Source organism: Phyllostomus discolor, chromosome 8 (genome assembly GCF_004126475.2).
Source record: "Phyllostomus discolor isolate MPI-MPIP mPhyDis1 chromosome 8, mPhyDis1.pri.v3, whole genome shotgun sequence".
NCBI classification, from domain to species: Eukaryota; Metazoa; Chordata; class Mammalia; order Chiroptera; family Phyllostomidae; genus Phyllostomus; species Phyllostomus discolor.
Genome location: NC_040910.2, coordinates 45,441,823 through 45,462,242, shown reverse-complemented (window position 1 = coordinate 45,462,242; position 20,420 = coordinate 45,441,823). Strand labels below are relative to the sequence as shown.

Here is a 20,420-nt window from a genome sequence, read left to right as displayed (position 1 = left end):
ACAAAAGCCCTGGACCAGATGGTTTCACAGGAGAATTCTACAAAGCATTTAAGGAAGAGCTAACCCCTATCCTTCACAGATTATTCCAAAAAATCCAGAAAGATGGGAGTCTCCCAAACTCTTTTTATGAGACCAACATCATCCTAATTCCAAAACCAGATAAAGACACAACAAAGAAAGAAAACTTCAGGCCAATATCACTGATGAACATTGACGCTAAAATCCTCAACAAAATACTGGCAAACCGCATCCAACAATACAGTTAAAAAGATCATACATCATGACCAAGTGGGATTCATTCCAGGGATGCAAAGAATGGTTCCATATTCGCAAGTCAGTAAATGTAATACATCACATAAAACAAAAGCAAAGACAAAAACCACGTGATTATATCAATTGATGCAGAAAAAGCATTTGACAAGGTACAGGCCCATTCATGATAAACACACTCGACAAGTGGGAATAGAGGGAGCATTCCTCAACATAATAAGGCCATTTGGAGAGACCTACAGCCAGCATCATACTCAATGGGCAAAAATTAAAATCTTTTCCACTAAGATCAGGAACAAGGCAAGACTGTCCACTTTCACCACTTCTGTTCAATATAGTACTGGAAGTTTTAGCCACAGCAATCAGACAAGAAAAAGAAATAAAAGGCATCCAAATCGGAAAGGAGGAAACAAAACTGTCACTGTTTGCAGATGACATGATAGTATACATAGAAAATCCTAGACTCTACCAAAAACTGCTTGACCTAATAAATGAATTTGGCAAAACAGCAGGATACAAAGTCAATATCCAGAAATCAAAGGCATTTCTGTACACCAACAATGAAACAGCAGAACAGAGATCAAGGAAAAAATTCCATTTGAAATAGCAAAAAGAAAAATAAAATATCTAGGAATAAACCTAACCAAAGAGGTAAAAGACCTGTATTCAGAAAACTATATAACACTCAGGAAAAAAAATCAAGGAAGACACAAACAAATGGAAACATATACCGTATTCATGGATTAGAAGAATTAATATCATCAAAATGTCCATACTACCCAAAGCAATTTACACATTCAATGCAATTCCTATTAAAGTACCAATGGCATATTTCACAGACATAGAACAAACACTTCAACAATTTATATGGAATTATAAATGACCCCGAATAGCTGCTGCAATTTTGAGAAAGAAGAGTAAAGTAGGAGGGATCACAATACCCGACACTAAACTATACTACAAGGCCACTGTAATCAAAACAGCCTGGTACTGGCATAAAAACAGGCACATAGACCAATGGAACAGAACAGAGAGCCCAGAAATAAGCCCAAGTCTCTATGGTCAATTAATATTTGACAAAGGAGGCAGCAACATAAAATGGAGTAAAAATAGCCTCTTCAACAAATGGTGTTGGGAAGAACTGGACAGCCACGTGCAAAAAATGAAACTTGAGCACCAACTTACACCATATACAAAAATAAATTCAAGGTGGATAAAAGACTTAAATATAAAACGTGACACATTAAAGTCCTAGAGGAGAACGTAGGTAGGAAAATCTCAGATATTTCACGAAGAAACATTTTTTACTGACTTGTCCCCTAGAGCAAGGGACATAAAGGAAAGAATAAACAAATGGGACCTCATTCAAAATTAAAGCTTCTGCACAGCCAAAGAAAACTATCAAAATTAAAGAGAACCAACTGTATGGGAAACATATTTGCCAATGATACCTCAACAAGGGTTTAATCTCCAAAATATATAAAGAACGTACAAGACTGCACTCTAAGAAGACAAGGAATCCAATTAAAAAGTGGGCAAAGACTCGAACAGACACTTCTCCAAGGAGGACATACAGAAAATCCAAAGGACACATGAACGATGTTCAATATCGCTAGCTATCAGAGAAGATGCAAATTAAACCCACAAGAGATACCACTTCACACCATGGTCAGAATGGCCATCATAAACAAAGCAACAAACAAGTGTTGGAGAGGTTGTGGAGGAAAAAGGGACCCTAGTGCACTGTTGGTGGGACTGCAGGCTGGTACAACCACTATGGAAAACAGTATGGAATTTTCTCAGAAAACTAAAAATGGATCTGCCTTTTGACCCACCAATTCCACTACTAGGATTATATCCTAAGAACCCTGAAATACCAATCCAAATGAACCTATGCACCCCAATGTTCATAGCAGCACAATTTACAATAGCCAACTGTTGGAAGCAACCTAGGTGCCCATCAGTAAATGAATGGATCAAAAAACTATGGTACATTTACACAATGGAATTCTATGCAGCAAAAAGAAAGAAGGAGTTCCTACCCTTTGTGACAGCATGGATGGAGCTGGAAAGCATTATGCTAAGCAAAATAAGCCAGGCATTGAAAGACAAATACCATATGATCTCACCTTAGCAGGAACCTAAACAACAAAACAAAGAAACAAGCAAAATATTACCAAAGACACTGAAATAGAGAGCAGGCTGACAGTGACCAGAGGGGAGAGGGGAGGGAATTTCAGGGGAATTTCAGGGGAAAAGGGGAAGGGTTTACAGGAACAGGTATAAAGGACACATGGACAAAAACTAGGGGCAGTTGGAAATGAGAAGAAGGTGGGGAGGGCTGGGTGGGTGGGCTGAGATGGGAGTAAAAGATAGAAAATTGTACTTGAACAATTAAAATAAAATTTTAAAACAAACAAACAAATAACCCCCCCCCAAAACGCCAATATGGTGTTGCTGCATCCTACCTAGAGACCTCTAATATCTGGCCCAACAGAGAAATTCCACACTCCCAACCTGTTGTCCTAGCTCCCTCAAACCTGGAATCCCCTTTTAGAGATGTGCAGCTTCTGCCTTCATGGGTGGCAGGTTTTCTCCTGAAATCCAGCCTCCTGAAAGTCCAACTACCCTGAGGCCACCATGCTTCAGGGAAGCCCAAGCTAATCTCATGGAGGCCACTGGAAACAAGGTGAGCGAGGCCTCATAGACTGTCCAGCCAGCCCAGCCATCAATATAAGGCAGCCAAGTGAGAGACCCCAGCAGAACCAACTAGCTGAGTTCCAACAAGCCCCTGACATTTAAAAAATCACAAAAAATAATAACTGCCATTGCTTTAAAGGGCTTTGAAAACTTGGCCAGCCTTATCACTCATCATACCCTTGACGCACTTGCTTCTTTCTCAGTTGGTGAATCTGCAGTGTTGCCCCCACATCCCCGGCAGGTGTGTCCTTGCTGGTCCTCCTTTTCGGCATGCCTCACCAGCCCTGGCCCCCACCCCCTACCCCAGGGAACCCTTCTTACCACCTCCTTGAGCTGCCCCAAACCCCTCAGATGATCTCCCCACCTGCATACCTCCCTAACTTTACTCATCCTGCCAACACAACACTCTCTATTATAAGAAGTTGTGGTCCCCTGTCTCAGAAGAAACAAAAATTATTTGAAGTTCATGCCTCTTGGGAAATTCTGATCTCACTGAGGAAATTAGACCAGCTGTGCCTAAGAACAGAGGGAGGAGGGTGGCTTTGAGGGCAGCAAGTGGGGGGACAGAGAGGTTAGGGGAACCCCCAAGTACAGACTGTTCTCCAAGAATGGAAAGGTACGTGGGGCACCTGGAGTGGCTGGACCCTCAGGAAAAGGTAAGATTCAGGGCCCCATACTTGTCTCAGAAGCCGTTGAGTCTCCAAGTTGAGGGGACCCTGCAGGCGGGGACGAGGGATGTTCTCAGAGATGACCAGCGTGGACTGACGGCAGAAGGGCCTTCTGGGTGCTTTGATACTGCATGAAACCCATGGCTCAGAGGGAGCAACGGTGACTGAGGTCACCTCACCTGCATCCAGGAATGAAAACAGCAACACTACTACGGCAGACAGCTTCCGAGAGTGCCCCAGTGGTCTCTGCCTCTGGGCACTCACAGCCTTGCACCATCCCCTATCCTGAGCAACTTGCTTCTAAGCAATGGAATACTTCAATGTTAAAAGGATGTCACTTCCCGGGATTAGATTGCAAAAGGTTATGGCTTCTATGCTGCTAGCAGACTCTCTCTCCAGGGTGACTTTGATGAAGTAAGCTGACAAACTGGGAGGGATTTAAGGTGGCCTCTGGCTAACTGCCAACCAGGAAATGAGGCCCTTTAGTCCAACTGTTTGCAAGGAACCAAGTGTTGCCAACAACCAGACATTCTTGGAAGCAGATCCGTCTCCCATCCGGCCTCCAGATGAGACCCAATGCTGGCCGACATGTTGATTACAGTCTTGTGATCCATCTAGAAGCAGAGGACCCAGCTGAGCCACACAGAGATCCTGACCCACAGAGACTGAGATAATAATGTGTGTTTTTCAAACCACTGAGTTTGTGGTGATGTGTCACATGGTTTGTGGCCATCAGTTACACAGCAGTAGATGACTAATACAAACACACCAGCATTTGGTGCTCATTACAGTCAGGCCCATTCGAAGGCCTGTCCGTGCATCCTTTCTCCATAAGCCTCATTTCTACCTGGCTGAGGCACAGTGAGGTCAGACGACTTCCCCAGCTGGTCACTGTCACCACCAACATTGGAAACAGCGCCACCCCCCCCCTTAAAACACAGCAGAGTTATCCTCTACTCCCCAATTTTGCAAACCGACCTCCTACCTATTCAAGATACCATCTACTCAGATGTGAAAACTAAAGACACAGACATGGGAGAAAAGGCCAGTTGTTCTGGAGTGAATTTTAAAATACTCTTAACAGCCAGCAAGAGGCACCACCCCCAGAGTGCAGACCACAAGGTGGAGGAGGACCCAGGAAAGGAACTTGGTGGGCGGGGAAGCTCACTGGGGAGTGGGGGGGCTCCAGGCCACAGTTATTTACTAACTGGTATGGCAATATTTTAATATTTTAACAATCAGCTGTACCAATGTGTTCCAGCTGAAGATCTGCTCTGAATACACAGAGAGATCACTGAAGCCAAAAGAATAAGGATCCAAACCATGAATCATACGAGAATAATTCCTGGCTTAGGATAGGGCTTAGACACCGTGGTTTTTCATTCACCCCCCAGCAGATCTGAAATGTCCGAGTTGCGTGTGAATGTGAGGGCCTCCCCTGAGTGGGCCATAAGGAACGTGAACAGGGATGACCTGCACACGCGTCGGCTCCCATGCACGGCTGCATGTAGAATGACCCAGAAGCCTTTTAAATGCCAATGCCTGGGACTCCACTCACAGAGTGGGATTTACTGGGGTACGTACAATACAGCCCAGCATTGGGATTTTTTTTTAAAAAATCCCCAGATCATCCTGATGTGCAGCCAAAATTGGGAGCCAGTAACTTCCTGCTGTGCTTCTCAAAGTGTGGTCCCAGGACCAGCAGCAGCAGCAGCAGCGGCAGCAGAGTCACCTGGGAGTTTATGGGAAATTCAGATTCTGAGGCCCCTGCCAGGTCTGTTGAATCAAAAACTCAGGGTGGGCCCTGCAATATCTGTATTTTAACAGGCTCTCCAAGGGGCGGCGATGTGTGCTCAAGGACGCAGGGGAGGATCCTACAGCACAGCCAGGGCCATGTGTTTAATGGGCTGCTGTCCTGCTAGCCTGCAGGGGCCAGCCAGAGGCCAGCACATGGTCCCAACTCAGGACTGGAGATTTTGGACATAAATCTAAAGAGAATGGGTCAGCCTCTGAAAATTACCTGCACTTGTAGGAACCAACCAAGCTGGGGTTTCAGGTAAATGTGAGGGTTCTTGTCAAGGCTGAGGAAGAAAATGTGGAAGAAGAATCCCACCTTCATGACTGAGAAACCCCAGAAGTTCTCTAGCTTGAACCCATTGGATGAAGCCTCTTTTAAATAGAGCATCTTCATGCTAAAGCAAGAGCTGAAGAGTTCCAGAATGTTCCAGCAGGCCCACGAACAGGCCCAGTGCACAAGCTCCACACCGATTTGTAAAGAATTTCCATCGTGAGTATCTGCTGAAAATCTCAGTGCATTTGTGTCCATCTTTGGATGCCTCCCTGTGTTTGGAGGCTTGCTTTCAGGGCCTGCATGTGTGGCTGGGGACATTTAAATGACAGCTTTGAAATAAGGCTCCAGCTCTTCTATGGCCAGGGAGGAAAAGGCCAGAGCTCTGGAAACTAATTCAGCTGGGCTGGAATGTCATGTTTGAGCTGTCTGCCCTTGGGAAATTTCTTAACCACTCTGGGCTCTAGTTTCCTGATTTCAAAAAGGAGGGAAGAATAATTAAAGATATCCACCAAGATTGTTCTAAATAATTTTTAAATGTATGAAAGTGCCTATTACAATGACCAGCATGCAAATAGCAAAACATTACTATTATTAATGTAAATAAATATTATTAATGTAAATAAGTATACCATCCAATTCGAGGCTTGAGGGTTTATCACTGGTGGCTTTTGATATCACCATCTCTACAGAAAATACCATGTGAAATATCTTCTCTTTGTTCCCACTAACCTCTCACTATGATTTAGAGGAGTCAGCAAGCTACAGCCCTCAGGCCACTACTTGTTTTTAGAAATAAAGTTTTATTGGTACATAGCCATGCTCATTCATTTACACATATCCTATGGCTGCTTTCACACAATGTGGGCAAAGTTGAGCTGTTACAATAGAGATCAAGTGACCCTCAAAACTGAAAATATTCATTATCTGGCTCCTTACAGAAGTTTGCACCCCAGATTTAGAGTTAGTTTTCATCTCTTAGCCAAAAACTCATTCCCTCTCATATCCTGCTTCCATTCAACCTTTACTGACCACCCACCATGTGCTTAAACCCTGGTTATACATACTCAATAAAATAAGGCTTGTGCCCTTCTGGAGGTCACAGCTGGGGGTGTGGGTGGGTTATAACGTGCCAGGCACTGTTCTAAGCATTTTGCAAATGCTTAATCCTTGTAACAACCCTATGAAGCTAGTGCTATTCTATTCCACATTTTACAGATGTGGCAACTGAGCCTCAGAGAGGTGGAGTCACCTGTGTAAGATCAAAAGCAAGCAGCAAAACTAGGCTGTGAATCCAACCAAGCTGTCTCCTGAGCCACAAAGCTGTGTGGGCTCTTATTCAGAATCCCTTGATCTAGGGTGCAGGCTGGAGGAACTACACATAAAACTGCCCAGACACTTCCCAGACCACAGGAGCAGAAAGACAGGCTGACTTTTCCTCTAGGCTCATTTTACCATAGCCTTGCCTCATCAATGCACTCTCCCAGACTCTCTGCACCAGGAACTTTTCTAATCCTCCCACACACACACCCAGAGAGGCTGTGGCATTTGCTCAAAGTCACCCAGCTCTAATGGGATGGGCTGAGACTTGAAAGCAGTTCCTTTTGCTGCCTAATCTGTCCTTTGTACGACACTTGGGGCCCTCCAGAACAACTTAAAATAGGCAAGAACGGCCTTCTTAGTTTGCCAAAGAACACATCTACTTTGGAAAGTGGCATTGCAGGGAAATGGTAGATTATTTTTTTACCTATACTGTTGCCCATGTCCCCAAAGGGGCTGTAACAAGCTGAAAATATTAGGATGTGAGAAATTATTTCATTTTATTTTGCCCAATTTGGCCTCCTTTAAGCTCGTTCTAGCGTCCAGGATTCAGAGCCCAGAGTATATGTGCCATGCTTGGCTTCAGGATTTTATACGTTGCATTCTGAGCCTGTCTCAGACTTGACACAAACAAGTTCAACAGATATTGAGTGACTTCTAACTGCAAAACTCTCTGCTGAATGGCTCCGAAGATTCAAGGATCAGTAAGGAAAGGACCTGATCTTCATGGAGTTTCATGCTTGAAGGGCAGGAAAAAGCTTAACGATCTTCCTTCCTTCCTCCCTTCTTTCCTCCCTTCCTTCCTTCCTTCCTTCCTTCCTTCCTTCCTTCCTTCCTTCCTTCCTTCCCTCTATGTGCCAGGCACTTCCAGATTCATGATCTTGCAAGGACAGAATTTAAGAATCTGGACTCAGACAGATCTGGTTTCAAGGTTGGTTCTGCCCTATTGGCTTCATTCTTTTCCTTCCTGTGCCTCAGTCACTTCCCCTGTGAAATGGGTGATGAGGTGAGGACTCCATAAGCCCACATCCTAAATCCCCTGGCCCAGGCCTGGGCCCATGGTGGTTGTGAGATAAATGGGGACTGGTCTCTGTGCAGCCCCAGATGCTGTGTATAATCACCTGGCTGCATGTCTGCCCCCTCCCCCAGACAGACCCCCTTGAGTGCTACAGCACACAGGACTTGGAACCAGAGGATGCTCTGGGCAGAAAACTATAGAAAAATGGGGCTCATTTGATCTGAAGGGGCTTGCAAGTCTTTAAGCCAGAGACGTAGACAGGTCATCAACATAGATGTTCAAGTTCCCAAGGATCAATCAGTTATTCACTCAACAAACATTGGCACTTTCTATGCACTGGGCACTCTCCTAAGCACCGGGCACCCTGTGGTAGACAAGTAAGACAATTTTTAAAAACCCTGCCTTCATGCTGCTGGTGGTCCAATTTAGAAGGAAACACATAATCGTAAATAACAGAGCAATGCGATCCACAGTGACTGGAGTGGCGGGATCTGCATGAGGAGCTGTCATCTGTGCTGAGGCTGGAATGGGAGAAGGAGCCAGCATGGCAAGGGTGTTCCAGACAGGGGGGACAGCCAAGCCCAGGCCGGGCGGCAACAATGCAGGGAACAGAAGGGAGGTCGCTGAAGCTCGAGCAAAGTGAGAGTAATGATGGCAGAAGTGTGGGCAGAGGTGGGAGGAAGCAGTTACGAGAGCGTGGAGAGATAGTGCTCAGACACCATCAAGAGAACCTTGATGTGTAGAAAGGACACACTTTTAGAGTGATGGTGGCAGAAAAAAAGATGGGAATCAGCAGTGGGCAAGTTGGTGATTCTGGGGGTCGGACGGGGGAATGCTGGTTTACAAGCTGCTTGGGTTCCAGAGACTGATGTGGAGAATCTGATAGAACATAAGGAGTGGGGAGGCGCCATCTCTGGGAGATCCCTCCCCAGGCCTTCCATGGCTGGCCACAGCCAGAGCTGTTAATTCAAAGGACAAAAGGAGGGTCTTTCTGCACTAAAAACCAGCCAGCTGCACTGTAAAAGAAGCTCCCTGGGACCAGACCTATTTTTTTTTTTAATATCATCTAGGTTAGAATTGTCCAACTGTCTCCCTTGGAAAAGGAAGAAGAAAAAAAGTGCTCTGATTCCCAAGCAGGTCTTCTTTGAAGGTCGTATTTCAGTTTCATTGTGATATCTAAATAACTTGCTCTTCCTTTTTTTTTTTTTTAACTGTAAACTGAGGACTCCAGCTGCTTAACAGTTTACCTTCCCTGAAACCAGAGCACGCTGTTATCAAGGCTTACGGTGCCCCTGTACTGTTCTAAATGCTTGTCCTATAACGACGCATTGCATCTCGTCTTTGCAAGAACCCCAGAGGCAGGTGCTACTGTTACTTCCACCTTACGGACAAGGAAACTAAGGCACGTTGTAGAGAAGAATTCCCTCCTTCCCCCTGCACCCGGTCAGTGAGGGCCAGAGCTGGGCTTTGAAGACGCTGGCTGACTCCTAGGCCAGAAATTCAGCCACGTCAGACGCCAAAGCCCCACCCTTGACCTCGGGGCCCATCTGAAGCCCTACAGCCCTGGGAGAGCCCTACAAAACACTGAGTCCCCCCAGTTCGTCTTTACCAAGCCCTTGTACATGAAAAAAGAAATCGCCATATATGTAACGATTGAGTATTATAATGATGAATATTGTGTTCTTACTTCCATCCTCAGAACACTGTCCACCGGGAGCAAGAAGGAGGAAACCTGGAGACGGGAACCCAGGAGTGTGAACCTATTGCTTCCCGCCTCCTCTTGGAAGCCACAGCGCCACCTGGTGGCTGGCCATTGTAGGTGCAGGCAAGGGGAGACGGGCCCTCCTGGCCTCACTCTTGTCCAAAACGAGGCCTTGTCCAAGCGCGGTGGTCTCCAAACTTCTTCCGTAAGGAGCCTGAGAGTAAAAATGTTTGGCTTTTCAAGCCAGTGTCTTTTACAGACTCAATTCTGGTGTTGTAACACAAATGTAGCCACAGATAATATACGTATGTGCACACAAACCAACCAGGCTGCGTTCCGATAAAACTTCTTGGACATTGAATTTTGAATTTCATAGAACTTTCACATATCAAGGAATATTCTTCTTCTTTTGATTTCCCCCCAACCACTTAAATATGTAAAAACCTTTCTTAGCCCGTGGGCCACATCAAAACAGTGTCCAGCTGGTTTTGGCACCCTGCCTGTGGCTTGCTGGCTCTTGTTCTGGAAGCTGGGGACCTAGCAAAGAACAAACAGATAAAAACTCCTGCCTTTGTGAAGCTAGTAGAGGGAATACAATCAACAAGATAGAAGCCAAATACATATGAGTTGGTTTTCTGTGCTAATGGGAAAAATAAAGTAGGGCAGGGGGTGATAGATATGTATCAGGGCTGCATGCATTTATTTATTTACTTCATTTTCAGAGAGGGGAAGGGAGAGAGGAAAAGAGGGGAAGGGAGAAAGAAAGAGAGGGGAAGAAACATTGATGTGAGAGAAAAACATCAATCGGTTGCCTCTGAAATGCACCCAGAACGGGGATTGTCCTGCAACCCAGGCATGTGCCCTGACTGGGAATCAAACAGGCAACCTTTCGCTTTGCAGGATGACGCCCAACCAACTGAGCCACACAGAGCTAGGGGTTTCATTTAAATAGGATGGTGAGAAAGGGCTCATTGAGGAAGTGACCTTTAAGTAAAGCTTGGAAGGAGGGGAGGAAAAAGCCATGTGCATATCTGGGGGGAGGGATCGTTCCCACCAGAGGGAAGAGCCAGCGCAAGCAAAGGGCCTGAGGCAGAACCGCCCTGATGTGTGTGACAAAGAGTGGGAGCAGAGTGAGCAAGGGGGAGAATGAGGGACGAGGGACGGGTGAAAGCAAGGAGCTGACGGCAGATCACAGAGGCCTGAGGGCCTTGGGGAGCACTGTGGGTTTTCCCCTGAGAGAGATGGGAGCCGTGGCAAACCTAGAGGGTGACATTTGTCACTTTACCAACAGTCTCATGTAATTCTAAATAACCCGTTTTCCCACTGAAAAGTTTCCCAGTGGAACTATCCTACCGGGCACTGAAGTTGGAGGGAGTGGGAAAGGAGGAACAGAGAATAAATGGGAAAATTTATTCATTAGGAGAATCCATTTCTCCTTCTTCCTTACCTTACATGTCCCTTCTTGTCCACTTAGGGACCCTGGTCCCCAGGGACCAGGACAATTCAGGCCACCCACCCCAGCCTCAGCCACAGGATGACCTCAGCTGCAGGTGACCTGCAGGATGGCTGGCCTTCCTGCACATCATAGAAATGGCCAGGTAGGCCTGGAAGTCAAGGTCATGCAATCCCTGTTCTGGATTGGCCCCTAGATGCATCAGTAACACTGGGAACCTGTTTGCCTCTCTGCATAAAAAGCAAAATAATAGTAATAGCAATAGTAATAACAGCAACAAAGCATGCTCTAGCTGCTTCCCAAGACTGTTGTGTGCAATGTGCCCCACAGAAACACTTTGGATGAGAATCACAAGTGACACAATCTATTCACCACAATGCTGATGAGGGCTAAATGAGTTTATGGATAAAGGACTTGGGGCTGTGCCCTGTAGATAGGCAGTGCTCCATCGACACTGGTTATTATTATTATTATCATCACAGCACAATATGTCTTATTCACAGAACTCATTGCAGGGCGCTGAGCTCTCCTCCCCTGCCCTTCATTCTCCCACCCAGGTCCTCGGAAGGAGGGTGGTGGCTTAGAACGGGGCTGCTCACATCAACCTCCCCTGGGAGCCTGTTGGAAGGAAATTCAGTCCCATTCCCCCCACCCAGGCCTGCCAGTGGGAATCTGCACTTAACAAGACTCCCCCCAGGGGTCCCAAATGTAGTAAAGTGTGAGGAGAACTAGCCTGGAAATACCCTCTTAAGGGGAGGCCCTCCTGGTTCCCCCAGAAGCTTGTGCAGCCCCCTCAAGGCACTCTTCCCACTCCTCATCATTTGTTTTGTGTTGGTTTTTCCTGCTGAGTGGAGAGTGTCATTCTGGAAAGAGCTGACTGTTGACTGATATGTCCCCAGGGCCCCACGTGGAGCTAAGCACAGAGGTGGTGTCCTAAATATTGGTGGAATAAAGTAGGGGGAGGAAAGGAGGGAGGGGTGAAGGGGTGAGGAAGGGAGAAGCTAAGGGGTACAGGGGAGATGAAGGGAGAGAAAAGGAGAGGGAGAGGGAAGTAAGGAAGGGGAAAGAAGGAGGGAGGGAGGGGAGGAAAGAGAGAGGAAGGGGTGAGGAAGAGAGGGGTAAGGGGGAGGAGGAAAGAGGGAAAAGGAGAGTGGGAGGAGGGTCGGTGACAGGAAGGGGGGAGGAAGGGAGATAGTGTGGGTAAGGAGGAGAAGGAAGGAGGGAGAAGTGAAGGGGAGAGAAAAGGGTTCCCTGTGGGGAGAGGGGAGGGAGGCAGCACCTCCTCACTCCACTCTGGGGTACAAGAACCTCCAAAGTGACTAGCGGCACCCCCAGGCAGTACATCTGTGGAAGTGTGGAACCAAATACTCAAACTCCCATTTCTGACATTGTTTCATCTGAAACAAAGGGAAGCATTGGCTTTCTTAACCCTTAATGTAGGGTTGACCCAAATCTACTTGGCCAGTAGGCAGTGACCCTCACTCATTCTCGTCATTTATTCAGTCGATATTTACTGAGCACCTACTAGGTACCAGCCGAGTCTCAGGCACTGGGGACACAGCAGTGAACGAGACAGATAAGCATCTCTGCCAGGGACATCTGATGAGAGAGGCAGGCAGGAAACAAGGCAAATAACCATGCCGGCACGAGGTGATGTGCCATAGCCTGCCCAGGCCTGTGTGAATGGGTTGATGGATTGGGATAGTGGCTGGCGAATGGAAGATGTCTGCCTAGAAAGAGCCAAGATTGAAGAAAATATAATGGAAGCAGAAAGGAGCAGTGAGAAATGGCAAATCTGGGACTCTCACTCATGGGAAGAAGGGAAAACAGTGTGATCTCCTGTGATCTCGACCAAAGGTGCCAGAAACCACTCCTGAAGACATCGTGTGATGGGGAGTCCCACTTGCCATGGTTACTTCCCCTCGGTGGGCACTATGCCTGGTGGGGTTCCCACAGTGGGCAAAGCCACATGGTTAGCAGGATGCAAAAGTTTTCAAACAGACAGTTCAGAAGGGGGTCTATTCTACAGGATGATTGATCTGGTTTCTTCCATGGGTCAATGAGATAGGAAAAAGAGGGCAGGGTATCAACTAAATAAATCTAAAGAGACAGAACAACCAAAAAAACAAACAGAATTACCATACCACCCAGCAATTCCACTCCTGGGTATACACTCAGAAGAGTTGAGAACAGGGTTTCAAAGAGGTATTTATACATCCATATTCATGGCTGCATTATTGCCAATGGCCAAAAGGGGGAAGTAACCCAAGGGGCCCTTGACAGATGACTGGATCAACAAAATTTGGTATATCCATACAGTGGAATATTATTCTGACCCTGTTACAACATGGATGAACCTGAGGATAGTATGCTCAATGAAATACGCCAGTCTCAAAAGGACAGACACTGTGTGATCCCACTCACAGGAAGTCCCTGGAGGAGTCAGATTCGAAGAGACAGGAAGTAGATGGTGGGAGTCAGGGGCTGGGGGAGGGGGATGGGGAGTGAGTGTTTAGTGGGGACAGAGGTTCAGTGTGGGAAGACCAAGTCCTGGATATGGATGGTGGTGATCGGTGTACAACAGTGTGACTATACTTAGTGCCACTGCACTGGACACAAAAATAATTATGATGGTAAATTTTGTATGCATATTTTACCACAATAAAAAAAACACACATATGACCACCAAATGCAATATGCAGACCTTCTTGATTCTAAGAAATTAACTATAAAACCGCAAGCAGGGAAATTTGAATGTGGACTGGAAATTAGAAAATAAAAAATTTGTATTGTTAATTTTGTAAGTGTGATATTTAGTAAGAAGGTGACCGTGTGCTTTAGAGGTGTGACCTGAAGTTTGTAAAACCATCCAGGGTCTGGGATTTCCTTCAAAACAGCTCAGAAAACAAAAAGAGAAAAATGGCTTAATGACACTAACCTGGCAAAATCCTGGTAATTATTAAATGTGGGAGATGGGAATGTGGTGCTCACTGTGCTCTTTTCTCTAAGTGTATTTGAACATTTTCAGAATAAAATGCTCTTTCTTACAAAACACAGGATTCAAAAAGTGAAGGCGAACTTCTAAAACATGAGGGCAAAAGTGTTTTGTACCATTAAATTTTAAAAATTAAAATCATTTAAAAATATTTACTTATTAACATCTCACCCTTTTAACATTTTATGTACTTTATACTGCATATAATAAATATAGTAGAATACTTGTATAATTGATAAGTATATAAATATATTCACTTATCATTTATCTATATATAAATATAATGATAAATATATAATTGATATATACGTGTGCTGAAAACGTGTCCGTTTTACTGATGGGGTAGGACTTCGGAAGTTTGAGATCACAACTGTAAAGATTCTGCAAGCCTTTTCATAGTCCCAAAAAGCAACAAGGATGGGAAACTACGGCAGAAGTTGGCCATTCGAGGAGGTTGTGACAGAAACGTCATCTTAAACAAGGCCTCTCAGCTCTGAGTTTTCTACAATGTCTCTCCCTTTTTATCTTCTGAGTTATATGAAAGCAAGTTTCTGCCACCTTCTGGGCCGGGTTGGATACTCCCGCCAGCGTGGCAGCAAGGAAAGGGCAACAAGATCATCACATTTGGGCATACAGTAGGTGCCTAATAAACATTAGCTGTCATTATTATTATAAATGATACTTAATAGTTTTCCTTGGACAACAGGGTTTCAGAAAGTTCTATAATTCACTGACCACTTTTCCTCCCCTAAAAACCTCTTCTCAGTGGGTCTGTGGAAATAACTCATTTTAGCCCCTTAGAAAAGCCTCACTGTTTCTGAGAAGATTAATAAAAGTTCTTTTTTAAAAAATAAAAGAAAACCAGAAGAAGATGGAAATAAATGGACACGGAAGAGGAGAGGGAGAGGAAAGAGAAGAGGGCTCCTGGAGCGGGGACGAGAGAGGAGTCATGTTGAGCACTGCAGCTACAGACAGCAGGTGCGCCCCAGTTGTGTACGGAGGGGAGGGGGGAGGGGGAGGGGAGGGAGGAAAGGTGGGTGGATGAGTGGACAGATAGGAGGGTAGGTGTGTGGGTGCCTAGATGGGTAGGTGGAGAGGAGAAAGTCAACAGGACCAGTGTCCTTCCTCACCACCATTGCCTTTCTACATGATGATGGCAAGTGCCACCAGATGTCAGCCTAACCTCAGGAAACCACCTCTGAGGCCAGCCTGGCACCAGCTTTCTCACTCTACCTGAGCCCTTGATGGCTCATTTTGATAATCCAGAGTCTGTTGCACCCTGTATTTACATAGCCCTCAGCAGCATGCCCCAAACTCCACTGGCATTTCTACCCCGACTCCCCTTCCAGGAGATAAAAAAATAGGAAAGCTTAACAGAGAGCTGTGTGTGATACCCGAGAGGATATCGCTAACTTCCCAGAGGTCAGACTGGAGCATGGGGGCGGGGGAGGGCAGGGGGAGAGAGAATTTCTGGGCCCCTGGGGCTGATCAGCATCCACGTCAGCCTCAGTTCCAATCGCCCTGAAGTTAGTATTCACATTCCACAATCCTGCCCTCTGCCTGGGAATGCACCCAGTTCCGAGCCTTTGCCAAAGAAACTCTTGAGGAAAAAGAAAAAGAAAGAGGTGCAAGCTCTCGATACCCAGACCCGAAGGTTCACGCAAATAGCCTTCAGTCCTCCAGCAGCCCAGACGGGGGAGAGGCTGGGAGCCCGGGGAGCCCCTGGCCCGAGAGCACACGGGCACAGGCAGCCTGAAGCCTGGCCCTCGACCCCACAGCGACTCCCAGGAGAAGACCCACTCTTGGGGCAAAGAGAAAGGGGGGCCAGGACCAGTCTCAGAGCCACCCCATTCTCCCAGCCCCCTCTCTACCTTCATTACAAACTTGTCTTCTGCCCCCACCCCAAAGGCTGGGAAGTGCGAGTCCTGTTCCCCACCCCCGCCCCCCCTTCTCCACCCGCCCCAGAAAAGCCGCATTGGAAATACTGCCAACCTTTCCCTGGTCCCCAAGCAGGGTCCTCTGAGGATGCCTTGCCACTGCAATTAACCCTATTGTTTCTATCCTGTGAGATGCCCCGGGGGTTCACAAGAGGACTTAAGGAAGCTGATGTTGAACAACAGGGAAGGAATCTGAGGTGTTAGCAGCCAGCACAGCTTACGAGAGAGTTCCAGTCATAAGCACCCACCCACACCCACACCCACACCCACACACAGAGTTTGCCAGAAACAAGCTTTGCCTGACTCCAAGAGACCCTGAGTGCTGCCCCTCACCCCGTGCATACTCACTCCCATTCCTTCCTCCTGGCCTGGGGGGTGCTGTGGATTTTGTGTGCCTGATGGGCCAAGATGACATCCCGATGGTCCACCAGGCCACCCCGCCGCTTCAGAGGGGGCCCCTCGCAGCTGCCGCTCATCCGGTGGGACCGCGTGACCTGCCGGGTGCTGGGTGGGCCCGAGGGGGCCAGACCTGGGGGCCCTGAGCCACCGTCGTGCAGAGCATCATAATAACCACGGGGGGAGAACATGGGGTCTGGGACCCGAGAGGACTTCGACATCCATGGGCCTCACTCAGAAATCTCAGGATCTTCTGCCTCCAGCACAGGGTAAAACTAGAGGAGGAGAGAGAAAGAGAAAGGGAGAGGGAGAGTGAGGGGGTGCTGAGAGAGCAAACACAGAGACAGGAGAGGAGGCAGATCGAAGGACAGTGCAGGTGACCACACAGCCGCCTTCACAGGAAGTCAAAACACACCCCAGGCCCGGCCCAGTGGGATTTAGCATTTCCTTGGCAACTTGGGGCAGGAAAGCCAGTTCTTAGAAGCTGCCTGGCAACAGGTGCAGGTGATGGACTGAAAGACCATAAGCTGTGTCTCCCGGCACAGGCTCCACCTCAGGGGTGCCAGCCCCGGGACGGGACGGTGGGTGGCTCAGCCTCTCAGTGTTCCCCTCTGCAAAATGGGTGGTCAGGAGCCTGCTTTCAGGATCCTCTGGTCTCTGGGTCCTGTGAGCTCTAGAAAGTCAGTTAGAAAACTGAAAGGGTGAGTTCAAGGCTCAGCTTTTTGTTCTTAATTTTTAAAAAAGATTTTATTCACTTATTTTCTGAGAGAGGGGAAGGGAGGGAGGAAGAGAGGGACAGAAACATCAATGTGTGGTTGCTTCTCATGTGTCCGCAGCTGGGAACCTGGCCTACAACCCAGGCACCTGTCCTAGACTGGTAATCAAACCAGCAACCCTTATTTTTTTTTATTAATCCCCACCTGAGGATATTTTGTTTCATTGCTTTTAGAGAGAGAGGAAGGGAGAGAGATTAACACTGATGTGAGAGAGAAACAACAATTGGTTGCCTCCTACACTCCCCTTGACTGGGAATCTAACCTGCAACCTTTTGGTTTATGGACAATGCTCAAACCAACTGAGCTGCACCAGCCAGGGCTCAAAGGTCAGCTTTAAAATCCATGTGGGTGTGGTCATCTCTCCAGTGAGCCTGCTCTTGTCACCTCAGCTGACTTTCTGAAAAGAGAAAAGGGACAGAGCTCCACCCCTCACAAATGTTTCGGGTGGACACTCAGCAACCAAAGGAACTGAAAGCCCCGAGAAGGTCTTTGTGTCTATTCTACTCACTTTCCCACCCAATAAATGCTGAGTGAGGCCACTGTGTGCCTGCCCTTTGCTGGGCTCAAGGGACACGGCTGTGCATGAGAGGCAAATGTCCCTGCATCATAGAATGGACATTCTCCGGGGGTGAGGAGAGGGGATAGGCAATGAGCAAAATAAGTACGTTATGCAGAGATTAGGAGTTGAAAAGTGCTGTGTAGAAAATTAACCAGAAGTGTGTTTATTCACTGGGGCTGCTGTCACAAAGTGCCGCAGACCGGGCAGCCTAAACACAGACACTTATTTCTTCACCCTTCTGGACACAGCGGTGTCAGCAGGGATGATTTCTCTGTAGGCCTTGCTCCTTGGCTGCTAGATGATATGTCTTCAAATCATCTTCCCTGCGTGTCTGTGTCCTAATCTCCTCTTCTTATAAGGATACCAATCATATTGGATTAGGACCTTATTTTACCTTAATTATGTCTCTAAATGCCTATTGACAAATACAGTTGTAATTACGCAGCGCTAAGGGTTAGAACTTCAACATATGAATGGGGTGGGGGACACAACTCAGCCTGGAACTGATAGAAAGTGTTGGGTGGGCTGGTTATTGCATTAAATAGGGGGTCAGAGAAGCAATCGCTAAGGAAATGACATCTAAGCAGGGACCCTATGAGGCAATGCAATAGCCACGTAGGTATCTGAGGGAACAGTGTTCCAGGTAATGGGAACAGCATGTGCAAAGGTCCCGAGGCAGGACCATGTGTGACATGCCCAGGGAACAATGAGGAGCCCCAGGTGTCTGTGAGGGATCAAGGAGGAGAGTAGGGGAGAGAAAGGTGATCGCATAAGACCTTGTGCACCATGGGGGGAACTTTTCTTGGTTCTCCTTGGAGTAAGTCAGTCCATGGCTTTCAGAATGCACACCCCACCCAACAGCGTATTTTTAATCCCAAACTGATTTTTCCCACTAGCATCGGCCCCTAACCTTAGCCCCTCTGTGTCTGAAAGCAAACCCACTGAAAGGCCGGCATGAATGAAATAGAATTAGAAGGCCAAAGCTCATGTGTGAATATTGCCTAAGCCACCTCAGCCCATGGAGGTATAAGGAGATGGGTGCAGGGAATGAGGCCACCCCCAGGCTGCAAAAAAATGGATGTGGGAAGAAGCCTTACAACCTCCCGTTTCCTCTCTCCCTGCGTGAAGCATCCAAAGATACGATCGCTCTCAAGACTCTCTTAAGAAGATAACTTGACGTAAGTTTCTTTCTGAGTCTCGTAACTAATGGGGTTAAATAGATCATTAGTTCCTGATGCCTTGAAGCTTCCATTTACTCCCATGAAGCCTTACTTGCAATTGCCCACAAGCATGCATTTGTAGCCTTTCATGTTTCTCCAAATAAGTATCTTTCATATTGAAAAAAATGTTATTCTTTTATAAGTACTTACACATGTTTCTCTCTCTCTCTGCCCCTCTCTCTCTAAAATCAATGATACATATCCTTGAGTGAGGATTTTTTTTTCAATTTTTTTCAACTCAGGATAGAGGGTAAATTCAAGGTTTTTATTTCTACCTCTGGGAGTTACCCCTTCCCCACCAAAAAAATATTCTTACTGCATCAATATTAAAGAAAGAACCCAGCTGGCAGATTAGGTGTGCTGTGTAGTATCCACAATGTAGCTAACGCCCCAGAGACCAGGCACAGTGGAAACACCTTGATGGAAAAAGATTCAGGCACCTGTGGAAAAGGTATTTGTACCTGGGAAGGTGGGGAGAGAAGCAGGAAGGACAAAAGCTAAGGCTCAAACTCCAGGTGGCATCTTCTGAGACATCTGCATGCCCCTCCTGAGACAGGATGGTCCACTTCCGTCCCTGCCATGCTGTATGTGACTGCCAGTCTCCCATCTCATTACAGGCCCCCTTGTTTATCCTGATGACCGAACCATAAGGCAAGTCATCACTCACGGTTCCTCCCTTCCCTTTACTCCCTGATTCGAATCCATCAGTAAGTCATATCCTCTCACCTCCAAAACATACCTGAGTCCCCTCACCCCCCACCACTGCACGGCCCCTCCTCGCTCATGTGGATGCAGGCAGTTGCCTCCCCTGGGTCGGTCAGCTCCTCCATCCCTAGTCCCAACCTGAATGCAGCTGGGCAGTCAGTGGGGTCTTTCTGAAACATCAGTCAGCAACTCCACTGTTATAATAATAAAAGCCACACTCTGTGGGCCTGCCCCATCTCTCTGACCCCATCCCCACCCCCTCCCTTCTCCCCTTTGCTCTCTACACTCTGGACTCACTGGCCTCCTCATCCTGGTGTCTGATGGGCTTGTTCAACCTTTGTACCTGCTGTTCCCTCCTGCTGAATGTTGTTCCCCTCATCTCCAACAAGCCCACTCTCTCTCATCATTCAGGGCTGTAGTTACATGAAAGCACCCCCGTCACCCCCGATCTCCACTGAGATCTTCCCCATGGTGCTGGTCCCTCCTTGAGAATGGTACTTATGTGTGGACTTGAATAACATCTGCCTCCCCACTATAGGATATCAGTGCCACCCGAGTGAGGATCTTGTTCTGTCTTGTCTGCCATTGTGTCCCCAATACCCTGAATAAGTCTTGCATGAATGAATGAATGAA

The 20,420-nt window shown here is 47.1% G+C and overlaps 1 protein-coding gene across 3 annotated transcripts in view; it reads right to left on the bottom strand.

The window, feature by feature from the left end:
- The window catches only part of CACNA1A (calcium voltage-gated channel subunit alpha1 A), a 289,195-nt gene that overhangs the window by 256,408 nt on the left and 12,367 nt on the right, over positions 1–20,420 (bottom strand). For all 3 annotated transcript variants that reach the window (XM_036032406.1, XM_036032405.1, XM_036032407.1), the window contains exon 2: positions 16,480–16,802. In XM_036032406.1, the coding sequence (XP_035888299.1) occupies positions 16,480–16,748 (269 nt within the window). In that variant the 5' untranslated portion in view covers positions 16,749–16,802. The remainder of the gene's footprint in view (positions 1–16,479; positions 16,803–20,420) is intronic.